This window comes from Erythrolamprus reginae, unplaced genomic scaffold, assembly GCF_031021105.1.
Source record: "Erythrolamprus reginae isolate rEryReg1 unplaced genomic scaffold, rEryReg1.hap1 H_1, whole genome shotgun sequence".
NCBI lineage: Eukaryota > Metazoa > Chordata > Lepidosauria > Squamata > Dipsadidae > Erythrolamprus > Erythrolamprus reginae.
This window is the reverse complement of record NW_027248462.1, coordinates 1074842-1093639: the sequence shown is the minus strand read 5'-3', so window position 1 is coordinate 1093639 and position 18798 is coordinate 1074842. Positions and strand designations below refer to the sequence as shown.

Sequence of the window (18798 nt, the reverse complement as noted above, 5' to 3'; positions counted from 1 at the left end):
GCTCTATTTTTGCGCATGCGTCTATTCTCCCGTTCACTGGCTTCATTTTGCGTATGTGTCCATTCCACATTGACGGGCTCTAATTTTTGCACATGCGTCTATAAACTTCGTCCCACACCAAGCATACACAAAACGCATACACGCATATACAAAAACAACCCTACCAAAAAAACCCGTTGTGAACAGAGTTCTGTTCATTTCTCTGTTGTTCTTCCCAGTCTTAAAAACAAAACAAAACAATGTGGAACATGGTTATGAGGAAAAAGACAGACCTCTATAGTTGGACGATATTAAGAATCCACCCCAAAGCAGGAGTTTTGATTGTGGAGTAATTTATTATTTCCAAGAGTTAATTACTATTGCAAGAAGCCTCCTGGGAATTGTAGTTTTTGTTGATCGACGCATGCTCTTTGGTTTACTTTCAAGCAGGGATTTGTTGCGGAGCGCGTGGTTTAATTTTCCAAATCTTGGAAGTTTTTGAGACATGATCGCGGTTCATGCAATGTTAACATTCTCTAAAAATTACTTTTCCTATGGGGTTTACTTGGAGATGTCATACTCATTTAAGTTTACTTTCAAATAAGCGTTACTGAATTGCAAACATAAAACCTAGCACGGAATTGATAGGAAAACACAATTACAATCAACAGGCATTCTCAAAATCAAAACATATTTTCTATGTCCTAACAAAGCTGGAAATTAATTGCAAAAAGTGGGGGATCCCTGCGGAGAACATGCTTCGTTTTTGTAGCAAGCATATTGAAGTGGATTAATGCAATCATAAAACAAAAACAAATACCAAGAGAGATTAAAACACAACCGGTCAAACCACAATGTGGAACAGCTGGAACACCATGCCTTTCAGGATTATATTCCATGGATTGGGGGGAAAATGAGCTGTGGTCCACAAGAGTTTATGCTAAATAAAGCTGCTTTACTTATCTTTATATCCCACCTTCATTATTTTTGCAAATAACTCAGGTGTCAAACATAGTTTCCTCTTATTTTCCCCACAACGACAATCCTGTGAGTGGATTAGGCTGAGAGAGAAAGATTGGCTCAAAAATCATGTTTATCGTTTGTTGAAAATTTAATTGAACAGCTGGAAAAGTTCTGGTAATTTTTTTAAAAAAGCAAACAGATGCAGAAATGCTTCTCAAATTACAGTGACAATTTTATTAGCTGTCCTTTTTGTCTGCTCTACATGGCAGGCAATTTCTCTCATTGGCTACTACGATGCTTCCCTCCCCACATTCAGCACAGTTTGCATCATGTTGATTTCAGCCATTTCTTCATTCAGTATGTTCAGGAACAAACTGTACCAGCGTAACATTATTGACCCTTAGATAATGTACTGGCTGAACTGAAACTACCGGTCATCAGAATCACAAGATGGTAGAGTTCACATCAGAAGTACAGTACTGTAGTTTGCTACTGCTCTTATAGATAATCCCTCGATTTACAACTATTTTTAATGACCATTTGAAGTAACAGTGGCACTTAAATTGGTTCTCACACAACCGTCAAATATCCCTATGGTAATGTGATGAAAATTCAAGCTCTTGGCAACTACCGCTAACATGTGTTTACAATGGTTGCAGCACCCCAATGTCATGTGATTGCCATTTGCAACCTTCCCAACCAGTTTCTGACCAACGAAGTCACAAGAGAAAGCTGGATCTGCTTAACGACCACATGGTTCATTTAACGTCAGTGATTCACTTATTAACCATGGCAAAAAAAAGATAATTGAATCAGGCATTACTACACTATAACAGTCTGGTTTGGCTCTGCAATGAGGATAATTAGAACTGCAGAAAAAATAATTGCTACCAAACTGCCTTCCATTGAGGACCTGTATACTGCATGAGTCAAAAAGAGGGCTTTGAAAATATTTACTATTATAAGAAATAGAGCTAAAATGTATAAGAATGTATGATGCCAATATGAAAATCTGCAAATAATTTAGAAATGTATAAGTAATAACATAAAGAAAGAGAGAGCAAGGTCAGCTCTCTTGTTTTTAAAGATGTGTGTATATTGCTGTTTGCTATTTTTATTTGCATATAAATTTACATTTTTTTTTAAATTAAAAAGAAAAGAAAATATTTACAGACATTTTTGACCCCCTCAGAGAAAGTCCACAACTTGGGAGTCCTTCTGGATCCACAGCTGAGTTTAGAAAAACACCTCTCAGCTGTGGCAAGCGGGACGTTTGTGCAAGTTTGCCTGGTGTATCAGTTGTGGCCTTATCTGGACAGGGAGTCTCCTTACAGTCACTTATGCCCTCATCACCTCAAGGTTAGATTACTACATGGGGCTACCTTTAAAGAATGTTCGGAGACTGCAGATAATCTTCACAAGCTGTCATGGACCTTCCCAGATATGTGCATGCCTTGTCAAAACTCTGCGAGCTGCGTTGGCTTCCAATTAGTCTCCGAATGCAATTTAAAATGTTAATTGTTACCTTTAAAGCCCTATATGGCTATATGCCGCCCTGAGTCTACAGAGAAGGGCGGCATACAAATCTAATTAAGGAAGAAAGGAAGGAAGGAAGAAAGAAAGAAAGAAAGAAAGAAAGAAAGTCCAGATTACCCATGGGACTGTCTCTTGCCTCATGTATTCCAATGGCTGGTCAGGGCACACAAAGATGGGCTTGCCCAGGTCTCGTCAGCCAAGCAATGCTGGCTGGTGGGCCTTGGGGAAGAGCCTTCTCTGTGGCAGCTCTGGCCTTTGGAATCAACTCTCCCCCAGAGATTTGCACTGCTTCCACTCTCCAGTCCTTTCCGAAAATGTTGAAGACACATCCTTGTTGGCAGGCTTGAATACGGACACTCTGTTGCATCCCATGTTATTTATTTATTTATTTATTTGTTTGTTTGTTTGTTTGTTTGTTTGTTTATTTATTTATTTATTCATTCGATTTTTATGCCGCCCTTCTCCTTAGACTCAGGGCGGCTTACAACATGTTAGCAATAACACTTTCTAACAGAGCTAGGCTATTGCCCCCACAATCCGGGTCCTCATTTTACCCACCTCGGAAGGATGGAAGGCTGAGTCAACCTTGAGCCGGTGATGAGATTTGAACCGCTGACCTTCAGATCTATAGTCAGCTTCAGGGGCCTGCAGTACAGCACTCTACCTGCTGCGCCACCCCGGCTCATCATAGATAGATCATTATGATAGAGACAGGGATGGATGTGATTGAATAATTTTAATGATAGGGGTTTTTAAATGTTAGATTGATTTTAGCATGTTTAACAGATCTAGTTTTTAAATTGGCTTAGTTTTAATCTTCGATTTCTACTGTTATTTATCTTTATAAATACATTTTACCTTATGTATTTATCTTTATAAATACATTGTCCTGAGTCTTCAAAGAAGGGTGGCCTAGAAATCGAAATAATAAACAAACAAATAAATAAATCCTGGACACAAACTGCTTCAACTCTTACCCTCAAAACTACGCTATAGAGCACTGCAAATCAGAACAACTAGATACATGAACAGTTTCCCCCCTGAACATTATCACTCTACTAAATAAATAATTCTCTCAGCACTGTCAAAGTATTTACTTTAAACCTGCACTACTATTAATCTCATCAGTTCCATCACCCCTCCCCTCCTAAAAATGACTTGTTTGTTTCCTTACAATTTATATTGACTAGTTCCTAATATGATTTGATTCTTATTTGTACCCAGACTATCATTAAGTGTTGTGCCGCCCATTTTACAACAAGCTAACTTGGGGCAGTGGTTTACAATGTAGGCAGTTGTACCTTTCTTCTGCCTATTGAGGCCATAACTGCGTCCATCAGAAGCTGAAGTGAATTTAAATGTTACCTAAGCTTAATTTCTACTATATGCCTGCATATTTTCCTGAGATTCTTTGCTTGGATAAATTATTTTTGGCTACTTAAGCATCATAAAGCCATGCTTCCAAAGGTTCAGTGTGCTGCGATGCCTTAACTCTGATAATTATCATGAGTTTCACATAATCTTTCTAGAAATAGAATGATACTTGTTTCCCTTAAATTTATTTCAGCAAACGTTTTCATGAAGTAAAACAGGTATGGGGGAATTGAGATCCTCTTTCTCCCTAGGCCTTTACAATTCTATGCATTGTATGTATGTATGTTTGGTTTTTATATTAATGGGTTTTTAATCGTTTTAGTATTGGATTACTATTGTACACTGTTTTATTGTTGCTGTTAGCTGCCCCGAGTCTCCGGAGAGGGGCGGCATACAAATCCAATAAATAAATAAATAAATAAATAAGTAGGTAGGTAGGTAGGTAGGTAGGTAGATAGATAGATAGAACTGCGGTATGTAAATTTATGTGATATACAGCTATTTCTGATTTTCAATTGTGTAACAATATTTGCATGGATTCAATTCATATCAGGTTCAGAAAAATTAGCTCCTAAATTCAGAATATGCTCAGAACTACCCTGATCTTTAACTCAACATTCAAATTAATACAAAGTGTGGATTATTTATTTGTTTATTGCAGGGTGATATGTAAATCCATTCATTGTGCTTCATAAATTATTTATAAAACAGAACAGTTGGCTCAACTAAAACCAAACAAGCTGTATTATAACTTAATATAATATTCAAACTCAGTGATTTGTGGCTTTGACAACAAAATTGGTAGCTGAACATTGGAACAATATGAATGCCTTTTGTATCCAATTCTGATTAATGGATCTTGGACTTGTGATAAAATGAAGTGAAATGAAACAAATCTGGCTAGTCAGAAATCTTTAGTCATCACCTGAAGAATTTCACGAATTATATAACATAATAAATAAATGAGTCTTTATGTTGATCTTAACCTGGGATGGCCTAGTTAAGATACTGTAATAGCATAGTATGATTAGCAGTAATTATGGATTTATTAAAGGCAACTTAAGTCTGTACTTTGCTTCATGAAAATAAAATGTAGAGTTAATAAATGTTTTATGTTTCATTTACAAGAATGAAAATGTTTCACTTGCTGTATATTACACCGTTCTCAAGATCAGAATCGTTGCAATGGTTTTCCCTGTGACAACCAATGGTAGCAAAAGTTGGATTTTGAAGAGAATGTATGCATTTGAACTTTGGTGTCGGGGAAGCCTCCTGAGAATTATTATTATTATTATTATTATTATTATTATTATTATTAATATTATTATTAATTAGATTTGTATGCCGCCCCTCTCCGTAGACTCGGGGCGGCTTACAGCAATGATAAAAACAATATATAATAACAAATCTAATAGTTAGAATCTAAAGTAATAATAATACATTTAAAAAATCTAAAAAACAAGGAACCCCAATATATAAAAACATACATACCGTCATCATACACAAATAACTATATAGGCAAGGGGAGATGTTTCAGTTCCCCCATGCTTGACGGCAGAGGTGGGTTTTAAGGAGTTTATGAAAGGCAAGGAGGATGGGGGCAGTTCTAATCTCTGGAGGGAGCTGATTCCAGAGGGTCGGAGTCGCCACAGAGAAGGCTCTTCCCCTGGGTCCCGCCAAATGACATTGTTTAGTTGATGGGACCTGGAGGAGACCAACTCTGTGGGACCTAACCGGTTGCTGGGATTCGTGCGGCAGAAGGCGGTCTCGCAGATACCCTGGTCCGGTGCCATGAAGGGCTTTATAGGTGATGACCAACACTTTGAATTGTGACCGGAAACTGATCGGCAACCAATGCAGACTGCGGAGTGTTGGAGTAACATGGGCATATTTGGGGAAGCCCATGATTGCTCTCGCAGCTGCATTCTGCACGATTTGAATGCCAAGGGTAGCCAGAAAAATAAACAAATGCATCCCAGAAAAAATAAATGAACCCAGAATTCTTACTCAAGACATAAATTATCCCATTTCAGACACATGCAAAGATCAAGCTCTCTAATGTTCTATTACTGGGAAAGATGAAAGGAAAAAGAAGATGACCAGTAACAAAACAGAATGGGTTACAGTGGTGATGGACACCCTTCAATGACCTGAAAAAACCTGATTATACTTAATTGTCCTCGAGAACATCTTATCTACGTTGTCATTAGCAGCTGATGTCAATTTGACAGCACATAAATTAATCATTAATCGCACCCTTTTCAGACTGGGCCCATGCCTATGAAAAATATGCACAAAAATATGCATTTATTGCACATGGTGCATGGAAAACCAGATATGTGGAGTCTTCCCCAGAATCCTTTTCCAACCCATCTCAAGCAAAACAATTGCTGCAAGAAAGAAGAATGGGGAAATGAAACTTTAAAAATGCAATATCACTTTCTTTAGAGAAGAGAAAGTGTAGATTGCTAACTGTTAAGTATACTATTAATACACCAATAGGACTTTCTTGTGAAATAAAAGCAGAACTCAAGAGCAGGAACAGGGGAAAGAAAGAAGGAACAATGAAAAAAAGGTTATTAATGATTTCTGATAAAAACTTCAGCTGCCCAATGAAAACAAAATGTTACTTCTTCCAATATTAATACCTTGCAGGCACTGATTATAAAATGGAACTTGGGTTTCTCTGTAGTATTAACATTGTTGGGTGATATAAAATGAAGTAATTTTTTTTCTGGGTTAGTTTCCAGAAAGGACACATCTGGTGAGAGCAATCAACCAATGGAATAGCTTGAACCAAAAACATAGAACAATAGCATTGAAAAGGACATTGGAGGTCTTCTAGTCCAACCCCTTGCTCAAGCAGGAGACTCTGTGTCATTTCAGATAAATCTAGTCTCTTTTTGAAAGCCTCTAGTGATGGAACATCCACAAATTCTGAAGGCAAACTGTTCCATTGGTTGATTGCTCTCACCAGAAGTGTCCTTCTGGAGGCTCTGGCAAAGGTAACCCAGATAAAACATGGCTTGACTTCAGAAGACCTCAAAGGTCCCCTCCAATTCGGTTCTATGTTCTAGGACAGTGATGGTGAACCGTGAACCTATGGCACGGATGCCAGAGGTGGCATGGGGAGCCATATCTGCTGGCAAGTGAGCCGTTGTGTAGCTCAGCTCCAGCACACATGTGCGCAGCAGCCAGCTCATTTTCAGTTCATACGGAGGCTCTGGGAGGGTATTTTCGGCTTTCAGAGGGCTCCTGGAGGGATGGAAGACAGCGTTTTTGCCCTCCCCATGCTCCAGGGAAGCCTTTGGAGCCTGGGAAGGGTGAAAACCGGGCATACCGGGCCCACCTGAAGTTGGGGAATGGGCTGTTCACCCATATTCTGCTTTCTCAGTAGAGATATTATACCATAATCTCTATAAAAGGCTTTCTAATGCACTTTTAAGGGTCCTGAGAAGAACAGAAAAATTATAAACTACTGTAATGCCTTACCAAACGTCCAAAGTGTTGTTTATTTGATTGGCTCAGTGTTTTCTATTAATGTTGCCAATCTAAAATTCTTATCTTGTGTTCTGTCTCTTGATTATGAAATAGTCAATGTCTGGGATCCATTATAATATGGTATATCTTCTACAAACAGAGTGGAATTCAGGTACTGGCTGAGCAGTTCTGGGAATTGAAGTCCATACTTCTGAAAGTTGCTGAGTTTGGAAAACACTGCTGTTAGATTCACGCGGGAAAGAAGGAATGAGGCACAGGAATAGTTGAGCACCTTTTATTCTCCTGACTGAAAGTAGTACAATCTGCGGGCAGGACCTAGCTCTCGGAATTGCTTGTTCTGTATCGTCTTCAGCGCAGAAACCCATGTTGTTCTTGCCTTTGCACCGTGCTTTCTTGTGGTTGGTTCAGGCATGGGTTGCTGGCCACACAGGGGGAGGGGGTGCTGTGGGGGTAGCAAAAATGGAGCTGCACACGTAGCTCCAGCACAGGCTGCCATGCATGTGCACAACTGGCTAGATTCTGGTGAAAATCACCGGGTCTTTTTGCTTTCGTGCATGTGCTCATGGCATGCTCCTGTGGCGCCAGCAAATACAGCCTTTCACTGGGTTGCCCTTCATGGCATTGGACCAGAATACCTCCGGAACCGCCTTCTACCGCACGAATCCCAGCGGCTGATAAGGTCCCACAGAATTGGCCTTCTCCGGGTCCCGTCGACCAAACAGTGTCGTTTCATGGGCCCCAGGGGAAGAGCCTTCTCTGTGGCGGCCCCGGCCCTCTGGGATCAACTCCCCCCAGAGATTAGAACGGCCCCCACCCTCCTTGTCTTTCGCAAGTTACTCAAGACCCTCCTATATCGCCAGGCATGGGGGAATTAAGACATCTCCCCCAGGCTTTCTTATATTTTATGTTTGGTATGTATGTGCTGTATGGTTTTTAAATTGTTGGGGGGTTTTATATAATTTTATTATTACATTTGTTCCATTGTTATACTGTTTTTTTATTACTGTTGTGAGCCGCCCCGAGTCTTCGGAGAGGGGCGGCATACAAATCTAATAAATTGACATTGAAATTGAAATTAGTCAGCTTCTGGGTGGCGAAGCCAGGAATCTCACAGCCTGTCCCTGAATTGGTCGATGTGTGTCCACCACACTCGGCCATTATCAGGACTTGCTTCAGGATTTCTCAGAACATAACAATGAATGCGGAGCCAGTGTCTAGCTCCATATTGCATGGGGTTCATTCAATGGCTACAGTGATGTGGAACCTCTAAACCTGACCAGTGTCGGAGTGGCCAACAGTGGTGTTGTCGAGCCCCTAGTTGTCCTAGTATTGGTATTTGTCCCTGTGCCTACCCCAGGGGTAGGCAAAGTTGGCTCTTCTATGATATGTGGACTTCAACTCCCAGAATTCCTGAGTTAACATGATTGACTTGGGAATTCTGGGAGTTGAAGTCCACAAGTCATAGAACAGCCAAATTTGCTTATCCCTGGCCAACCCCAAGGGCCCCCTGAACAGTTCTGCCCTTGTCTTTCTGATCCTGAGGGTTTGGGGGGTTAGTACAGGGCTGGCTGGTAGGGGGTCGGTTGGGTGACTTGGCAAGCTTCCGCGATGTGACAGTGGCAGCCAATGGTTTCTTTAAAGAGGCAGCAAAAGCTTCCTCTTTTGTGGCAGTAGCAGCCAATGGTGTCTTTAAATTTACAAAATGCCCTGGCATGGCCCCTTAGGCCAGTCTTTCCCAACCTTGGCAACTTGAAGATACCTGGACTTCAACTCCCAGAATTCCCCAGCCAGCATTCGCTGGCTGGGGAATTCTGGGAGTTGAAGTCCAAATATCTTCAAGTTGCCAAGGTTGGGAAACACTGCCTTAGGCAACCCAAACATCGGGTTTGCCTGTTCTCATAGTCTCTGTGGCTTACTCTTTTCTCAGTGTGAACACGGTGCACCAATTCATTGTCCTATGACTCGTTATATTTGGGACTTTGGACGTCCAATCGGGCTTCCTGTGTGTGCGATGGACTGCTACTGAGTTGTCCAATAATTCAGCGGCTCCAGCTTCTTCCACAACATTCTTGAAAGTTGGTCCCCTTCTGATCAGCAGCTTCTTTTTTTCTTTTTTCTAAAATGATCCGATCTTTTGTCATTTTCTCCAGGTTTATGAATCCACATTTGGCTGCAATCTCCCAGAGTTTAGCTTCAAAGTCATTGATTGATTAACCATCTGTTGGCAGCAATGGTAAAATTAGTTTTTGCTGACCATTGGGGTTGCTGCCAGAGCATAATGTTCCTTCAAACTTGTCTGGAGCGTTGCTCACGAAATGGACTCAATGTCTGTGTGTGCCACTAGAATCTGCCATTTTGTACATTTTTGGCCCGCAGTAGGTTAGGAACAAAGCCCTCTTCCTATTGTCAGGTGCTAGAAGTTGTTGGCTTCTAGGAACATGCAAAAGCAGCTCATGTAAGTGTGCCATTCTTTCGTCTTTGGGTCAAAGATTGCTGGAGTGGGAGAGGTGTGAGTAGCCGTCCTCAAGTTTGGCCAGAGCAGGCTGATACTTACTTCTAAGATGGCAGCAGATGGCATGAGGTGCCTTTGTCCTGTTGTCTTTCTTCAACCACCTTTGTCACCAGCTTTAGAATTGTGCAGGAAAGAAGGAGTGAGCCACAATAACAGTTTAGCACCTTTTATTCTCCTGGCTGAAAGTAATATGAACTGCTGGCAGGCTACAGGGAAGCCACTTTTATGGGCTTCCCTGTAATCTAGTTGGCCATCGACAGCAGTTTATTTCTCCCACTGTTTGATTAGCCAATCAGCAGAAACTAGGCAAATTCGGCCTATGCACGGCTGTACATACAACTGATTTAGATGAACAGTATCTACATGGAAATGCAACACTAAAGCATAGTCTGCACCAGTGGTGGGTTCCTACTGGTGCACTAGGGTGCGCTGTTCAAGTAGCGGCCTGTCAATTCTGCAATTTGCATGCAGCAGCTCTGGTGCCATCTTTGCCGGTGCATCACACGGCGCCATCTTTTTAAAAATTTGGCCTTTTTTTGCTTCCTGTGCATATGAAGAACAAAATTTTGCGGGGGGATGCTGTCGCACAGGGGATTTTGACAATTTTTTGCTTCCGCGCATGCGAGTAAGCAAAAAATTGCTAAAATCAAGTGCGCGTGAGCATTCCCTTCTGAGATTTCAGCATTTCTTTGCTTCCTGCACATGCGAGGAAGCAAAATCGTGTGAGGGGGGTTCATGGTTGTGTGCAAGCACCTAAATTGTCAGGATGCATGTGTAGCGCACCAGTAAGCAGCTAAGAGGAACCTGCTGCTGGTCTGCACACGTAAGTGTAGCATAGATCTAAATGGGGGTGAGTAATAGCTAGAGCAGAATCTAACAACAAATGATCAGCACCTATTTAAAACAACCAACTGTTTACCAATAAGCTCTTAAAATTGCACTACTGAAAACTTTTGGATATGCTTACAGAGTTTTATATAGAGAACCCTATTCCATACGAAGTTGCATACATTATTATATAGTGAGCATCTATAGCAGTGATGGCGAACCTATGGCACGGGTGCCACATGTGGCATGCGGAGCCATATCTGTTTGCAAGTGAGCCGTTTCCCTAGCTCAGCTCCAGCATGCATGTATGTGCTGGCCAGCTGATTTTTGGCTCACATAGAGGCTCTGGGAGGGCGGTTTTGGCTTCCAGAGAGCCTCTGGGGGGATGGGGGAGGTGTTTTTACTCTTCCCTGGCTCCAGGGAAGCCTTTGGAGCTTGGGGAGGATGAAACATGAGCCTACTGGGCCCACCAAAAGTTGGAAAATAGGCCATTTTCAGCCTCCAAAGGGCCTCCACGGGGCGGGAGAAACTGTTTTTGCCTTCCCCAGGCATTGAATTATGGGTGTGGGCACTCATGCATGCACGATAGCACATGCCCATGCTTTTTCGTCACCCGAGGAAAAAAAGGTTCGCCATCACTGATCTATAGGATGTCAAAAATTCAAAATAATAGCTGCAATTGCTATTGAACCCCAACTGCTTTTTACATACATATGTGACACATGTAGAAAGGGATGGAACTTAAATTCTATTTTTTTACTTACCCAAATGCCCAACTGAGATGTTTGCAGAAAGGCAGACCCTTTCCTTCTTCTTTGGATAGAATTATATGAACTGAAGATAGATAATGTTTGTGTTATTTTATGCTTTCTTTCTTTTCCATACCTAAACCTCCTCTTCCTCCCTTTCTTTCCTCTCCTCCCCTCCCCTCCTCTTGCCTTTCATCTTTTCCTTTCTTTTATTTCCTTGATACCTGATCTCTTACTGAAGGTGACCATATGTTGGCTGAGTTGACTCCATTGCCATATGAAATTAGCCATATGGGACACCTCTTCTGCAGTTACATGTCTCTAATTTGACTCCCTCTCAACTGGAAATTTATTTTATGTAGTAAAGGAATAGAGATGCATCATGAGTGTTTTGCCCTGGGAACAAAATGCATGTGCCTCTGGATTCTATTGAATTCAGAAGTTAATACCCCACAAATTATCTTTTCACGAGACTACCCAGAACGACCCACATTTGGTGTGTCCAAATTTATACCTAGGCAAGAGAAAGCCGTAATAAACTTTTAAAAATTGCTGAACAGTTCCTGATGGAGGTGAGTGAGAAAAGACAGTGTTTACACAGAGAGAAAAACTTAGAGTAAGTCACCTTGGAGCTCAGCAATAACATTGACTCAGCCTGTCCTTGTGATTCCATCTGTTTGTCTTGGATATAGTCCAGACTGGGGCAAATACCTTAATAGCCAATAGAAAATGCAAAGCAAAAAACAGCAGCAGCAGACAAAGAGGCCCTGTCTAGGGAGAACTGTGAAGTCTAAATGGGGCAGACAGTCCTAGTGACAGGACTATTACAATAATAACAATAGCATTTAGACTTATATACCGCTTCACAATGCTTTTACAGCCCTCTCTAAGCAATTTAAAGAATAAACATAATTGCCCCCAACAATCTGGGTCCTCATTTTACCCACCTCAGAAGGCTGGAAGACTACTCAGAAATGCCAAGGAATTTGATTTAGTTTTTATGATGATGTGTGTGTGTGTGTGTGTATGTTGAAAGTTTCAGACATTTTTAAAAATATCCTTCTTTTTGGACAGATTTTCTTTCAGCTGTTTCTTCAGATGACTTGGATTGAATTCCTATTGCCATTCAGAATTCATGATAGGAAAATGAGAGTTGTATTCGATAACAGCATGAACTCTGCATTGTTTGGAAGCTTATAAGCCAGCTGTAAGCAAACAGCATCCATTGTCTGCAAACATCTAAAGTATTTTATGTTATTAACATTATTCTGCATAAAATACAAAATGAACACGTGGCTTATATTTACTAGCATTGTTTAGCAGCAATACAGAAATGAATAAGACTATGGTAGGCTCAAAACCCTACACTTCGAGGTCAGAAGGATAATCTAGAGCAGTGATGGTGAACCTATGGCATGAGTGCCACAGGTACCGCGTGGAGCCATATTTGCTGGCACGCGTGCCGTTGCCCTAGTTCAAGCTCCAGCACAGCATATCGGACAGCTAATTTTTGCCTTGCACGGAGGCTCTGGGAAGCCTCTGGAGCCTGGAGAAGGTGAAAAACAGGCCTACCGGACCCACCAGAAGTTGGAAATGGGCTGTTTCTGGCCTCCAGAGGGCTTTTGGGGGAGAGGAGAGGCAATTTTCACCCTCCTCAAGCATTGAATTATGGGTGTGGGCACTCCCGCAGGCACAATAATGTGTGCACATATGTTTTTGGCACCCGAGGGAAAAAAGGGTTGCCATCACTGATCTAGATTGTGCTTTTCACTACATATATGGCAACTTAAAAACTTTAATTAGTAAATAACGTTTACACAAAATATTTTTAAAGGTGTTTTTTTTAAAACAGATTTTTACTTTTGAAAACAAAGGAAATAGAATAATTTTGCTCCAGATGAAACAAATTTTAAATTGATCTTTGTTTCTAACAAAGCAACCCTTCTGGAAGACCACTTCATAGATCCATAGCCCAGAAATCTTCAAATTTGGCAACTTTAAAACTTGTGGACTTCAGCTCCCAGAATTCCTCAGTCAGCATGCATGGCTGGTTGGAGAATTCTGGGAGTTGAAGTTTACAAGCCTTAAAAGTTGACAAAATTGGACATTCTTGGTTTAAGTGAATTAAAAATACATTACATTTGATATGTGGCTATATGTCCTCCCTCTGCAAGAAAAGCAGCCCCACCCAGCTGCTTTGTATCAATTTGTGTCAAGGGACAACCAATTGGGGTTAAAACTCTTGTCATCAATGGAGTTATTTATCAAGCCGTACACTGGCTTCTTACCTTCACTCTTTCATTTTGAATTCTGGGAGTTGAAATCCACAAGTCTAAGTATTGCCCACAAGATCATATGCTGCAATATCTTGCCTGTCAATGACTACTTCAGCTTCAACCACAACAACACAAGAGCACACAACAGATTCAAGCTTAATATTAACCACTCCAAATTGAACTGTAAAAAATCCGACTTTAGTAATCAAGTTGTTGAAGCATGGAACTCATTACCGGACTCTGTAATATCTTCACCTAAACTCCAACATTTTACCCTTAGACTATCCACGGTTGACCTCTCCAGATTCCTAAGAGGTCAGTAAGGGTCGTACATAAGTGCACTAGTGTGCCTCCTGTCCCCTGTCCTATTGTCCTATCTCTCATATATAGTATCTACTATTCTTCTATTCTATTCTTCTTATACTATTCTTATAATATTCTTCTACTCTCTTATTGATATATTTTATTCCTCTATTTTCACTTCTATTCTTTCTCTAATATATTTTACTCGAGTATATCCTCTATAACCTTCATTGTGTATTATTGTGCATTGGACTAAATAAATAAGTCTTAAAATTGCCCCTTCCCCTTAACAAGAAAGCAGCCCACATTAAGGAATGGTGAATTACATATTGAGTGATTTCAATTTTCATCAAAGGTACTAACACCCAAAGGATGTAGATACATACTATATATGCCTAAACACGGCAGCACATGGAGGATTGTTTTTATTTATTTGCAAGACAAATTCGCATAGCTCCCAGCAACTCAGCAGATAGTGTCAACACTACTTGTATGGGCTTTACAGCGGAATTTTTTGCTTTTGTTGTTCTCAGGCAAGGTTTTAAAATGAAACCCTAAAGACGTGTGTTAAGACATGCGCTTTTTTTTTTCTTCGTCCTTGGTTGAGGACAATTGTCTGAAGATAAACTCAAATACAGTATTGGCTTAGCATCTGTTTATCAGCCGTTGCATCAGCGTGGCTGTTTTCTTGCCTGCAGCTTTAAGGGGTGGGAAAAGCTGATGCAATTATGGGCGTTCTCGGAAAAAAAAGATATATATATACACACACAGATATCCAGTTTCCAAAAAACAAATAACGTTCGGAAGATCGGCTGTCGCTGCAAAACGCCACACCGCCCCTGGTTGTTGTTTTTCCGTCTGCCATCTGGGAGCAAGAGACGTCTCATCATGTCCACTTCCTTCGTGCAAGCCGAGAAGCTGCGCCCGACTGCTTTCGAGGTGGAATACTTCGACCAGTACGATTTCTACAGCTTGACCGACAGATACAGCGGTAGGTGCGCTACCAGATATGGGATCCAGAGATGAGAGGGGGTGGCGGAGAGAGAGATTAAAGTATGTTAGAATTTAAAAATCGGAGCTTTGAAGGGGCCGGTCAACAATTTTTTTTAAAAGGGCACAGAAGGAAAAAACCCGAACAGCTTGGGCGTTAGCAGGTGGGATGTGGCGACACCCATGGGGCGTGGGAAGGAGGAGAGATAGGTGACGTTAGGTGTACGTTACATCATTGTGTCTGGCGTCGCATGCCTGTGTTTACATTGTAATCGTTCTCACACTCGAGGTTGTTTTGTAACGTTAAATTAATCAAATTAACAATCAGTGCAACAACCTGCCTCCAGAAGTTGTGATTGCTCTGATACTGAAAGTTTTTAAGAAGAGATCGGACAATTATTTGTCTGAAATGCTATATAGGGTTTCCTGCCTGAGCAGGGAGTAGGATTACCAGATCTCTAAGGTCCCTTCCAACTCAGTTATTATGTTCTGTTCAGGATATGAGCGATCTGTAAATATTTTCTTAGTCCTCTTTCTGGTTCGTTTTGCAATTATTAATCTGGAATTTATCTTTCCGATTAGATGTCAGATTTCACCTTCATGTGTATTGAACACCACACCCATAACAGAGACGTGAATTTCTGCAAAAGTGCTTTCATACATGTTAATCTGGGTGAAAAATACTGGCGGCTCTACTATGCACAAAGGAGTTGATTGGAAATATTTGCATAATAATATTAAACTATTTTTGAAATCTTGTGGGCCAATAGTACCTTGGCTTAATGATTTGAAAATTGGGCGGTTAAATAAATCATGACTTCACAATATTTGTAAACCAAGTCTCCAGATTCTTGGATTTGGGTAGTATTTTACGTAAATCCAGGAATTGAGGGTTATTAATAAAATGATTTATTAGGTTTTTCTCTTACTCAATTATAAGCTATTAAAGATTTTACATTGGTCTTATATCCACAGACATAGAGGGACTCTACTGGTACTGTTTACAGATTTCTGTGTCCCTGGCACATGATTCCCACAATGGCTGGCAAACAAGCCTTTGCTAAAAATAAATATATAATTTTATGTTTTAGTTCTAGTGGCTGGAGAAAAAACTGTAACCAACAAGCTTCCAAGTCGCTGAATTCTTAACAACAACAAAAAGCCTGTGTTTTCATCCCATCAATTTTTTTTAAAAGTCATCGCTTCCTGAATTTGTCTGTGCATTTTAAAAGAAGCCCCCCCCAAAAAATCAACTCCAGTTAGTGCACATTAAAAATTCCAGCCAGACTTTCTATGTAGGCACAGGCCAACATATGGCCAAAACCAAGCCATGACAACTTATTTTAGTGGAAACTTTCTGCTCAAATATTCTTTCTAAAATATTGTCCTCACATTAGCATTGGCTTGTAGAGTTTGGTAACCACATACCCTGAAAATAACCCTTGTAAGCCAAGTTTTTTCTACAGAGCTAGAAGACTTTTTCATGGGGTCTGAAGATTATGAACCAAAATTTCACAAGTTCTTACTTTTTGCTAAGGCACTGTGAAAAGGGAAGCCCCCCCCCACAGTGGTTATTTATTGCAAAAGGAATAAAGTAGTATGCAATGCATATAAAAAGTAGCCGTTTTGATCATATGGTGATGGTTTCCATCTCAACTTTTTTTTGACATCCTGGTGCTCTTCTTGCTATTTCTACATTGCTTAATAGATAGCAAGAGGTTGAAGTTGACCTGCAACATCTAATAAACTTTAAATTAAATTAATTAAATTAAGTTTTTTAAATTAATTTAAATATTGGATTTGTCTTATATTGTATTGCTACTGTTGTGAGCCGCCCCGAGTCTGCGGAGAGGGGCGGCATACAAATCTGATTAAACTGAAACTGAAACTGTTGATTCTCTACTGGATTTTATTATTTATTATTATTTATTACTTAGATTTGTATGCCGCCCCTCTCCGAAGACTCGGGGCGGCTCACAACATGTAAAAAACAAATCATTTACACAAGAGTGAGTGTCAATGGTCCAAAGTAATAAACTATTGTTCTGGGGGTATCCCTAGGTGGCTCTTCACGCAAAGGCCGATCCAAGAAAGAGGCTGAGGACCATACAAATCGCCCGAATCCTGGTGGCCATGAACGCAAGATCGTTTTGAAGCTGCAAAACACAGAGCAAAAGCGAAAGATGACAAACTCCAAAAAATGAAAAAATGAAGGTAAAAGGCCAGTGAATGGCTTGATAAATAATTCCACTGATGTCAAGAGTTTTAACTCCAAGCGATTGTCTCTTGACACAAGTTGGTAGAAGGCAGCTGGGTGAGGCTGCTTTCCTTGCAAAGGGAGAACATACAGCCACATATCAAATGTACTGTAGTTTTCACTCTCTTAAAGTGTCCAATTTTGGCAACTTTTCAGACTTGTGAACTTCAACTCCCAATTGCTTTACACAATTCTATCACATAATTAGCAAGTCTGGGATATTATACAATTGAAATCAATAATCGGTACATTAAATACCTTCTATTTACAATATATCCAACTATGTAGATTTATAGTTACTATTTCTATTGTCTATTCATTCAAACCAATCATAGCAATAGCACTTAGATTTATATATCACTTCACAGTGCTTTACAGCTCTCTCTAAGCAGTTACAGATTCAGCATATTGCCCCCAACAATCTGGGTCTTCATTTTACCCACCTCGGAAGGATGAGTCAACCTGGAGCATGGTGAGATTTGAACTGGTGAACTACAGCCAGCAGTCAGCAGAAGCAGCTTGTAGTACTGCACTCTAACCTCTGCACCAGCAAGGCTCACTCATCCCATACTGCATAATATTCTGAAACACCCTTATCCTTCAACTCTTTATCAGCCATTCAGAGTTGACGTTCAGGATAGAAATATTATTTTTCCTCCCTTGTAGAAGCTGTACCCATCACTCACCATTTTCTTTCCTCTCTCACCAGCTTTGAATCTGGTTTGCTACTCAGGTTCTGGACACCATGGCAATGTCGACGAGGATACGGAGACCGATGGATGGACGCCATGTAATTTGGTGGTTCCTTGAATTACGGAAGATGGTAGACAGTCTTATGGCTCACATCAGGAGCGAGTGAAAGTGAAGGCTGCAATTCATTTCAAAATCATCAGGGGGGGAAAAACAAACAAACCCCACTGCCTTAATGATTATTCACTCTGGAAAAGCAAATAGAATGATTGTACACTTAGGCTTGGAAAAGCAAATAATTGTCTTAAGCTTACCTCCCCCCCCCTTCAATGTTCAAAACAAAAAGCCAGGATATTGTGATGTCTTAGTTTTGTAACTTATCCTGAGGGAGGATTTGATTCATCTATAAATGCTGTTATTAATGGTAGCCCAGTTTTTTGTTTGTTTTTCTCTCTAAAAAAGAATGAAAATAGATGAGTAAATCTACTTTTGATATGGGGGAAAATGCGTTTGTAACAATGTTAACCTTACATAAATTAGGGGAAAACGGGGAGTGGGCAGGAGAATGGATCAAGAGAAACCTATGTGGGGATCGAGGGAATAGCATTATGTTCAATCTTTAGTTCCTTAAGATGTGCATTTATGTTTTTTTCATGATAAATAAAATTGACTTCTGTTTTCTCGCAATCATTTGGAATGAAGCATAGACTTTCACAATGAGCAGAACAACAGGAAGAGAACTGAGGCAGATTTTACAATAAGCTTTTATTACACACACAAATCCCTCCCTCTACCCTTCTCCCAAACTATCTTCGCAGTTCGTGCACAAGGCATACAAAG

The 18798-nt window shown here is 40.5% G+C and overlaps 1 protein-coding gene across 1 annotated transcript; it reads left to right on the top strand.

Annotated features, from left to right (window-relative positions):
• The first annotated feature begins 14808 nt into the window (after positions 1–14808).
• On the top strand, positions 14809–18645 carry LOC139155248 (nuclear protein 1-like). Its single transcript, XM_070730360.1, has 3 exons — positions 14809–15012; positions 17073–17225; positions 17978–18645. Exons 1-2 carry the CDS (start codon positions 14910–14912, stop codon positions 17213–17215), a joined length of 246 nt encoding a protein of 81 aa, XP_070586461.1. The 5' UTR covers positions 14809–14909; the 3' UTR covers positions 17216–17225; positions 17978–18645.
• The last annotated feature ends 153 nt before the right edge of the window (positions 18646–18798 follow it).

What these genes read in the sequence shown, in the direction of transcription:
- LOC139155248 (XM_070730360.1), top strand. Translation starts at nt 14,910, where the DNA reads ATGTCCACTTCCTTCGTGCAAGCCGAGAAGCTGCGCCCGACTGCTTTC. An exon ending in CTTGACCGACAGATACAGCG is followed by an intron (nt 15,013 to 17,072) that starts GTAGGTGCGCTA and finishes GGGTATCCCTAG; the next exon opens with GTGGCTCTTCACGCAAAGGC.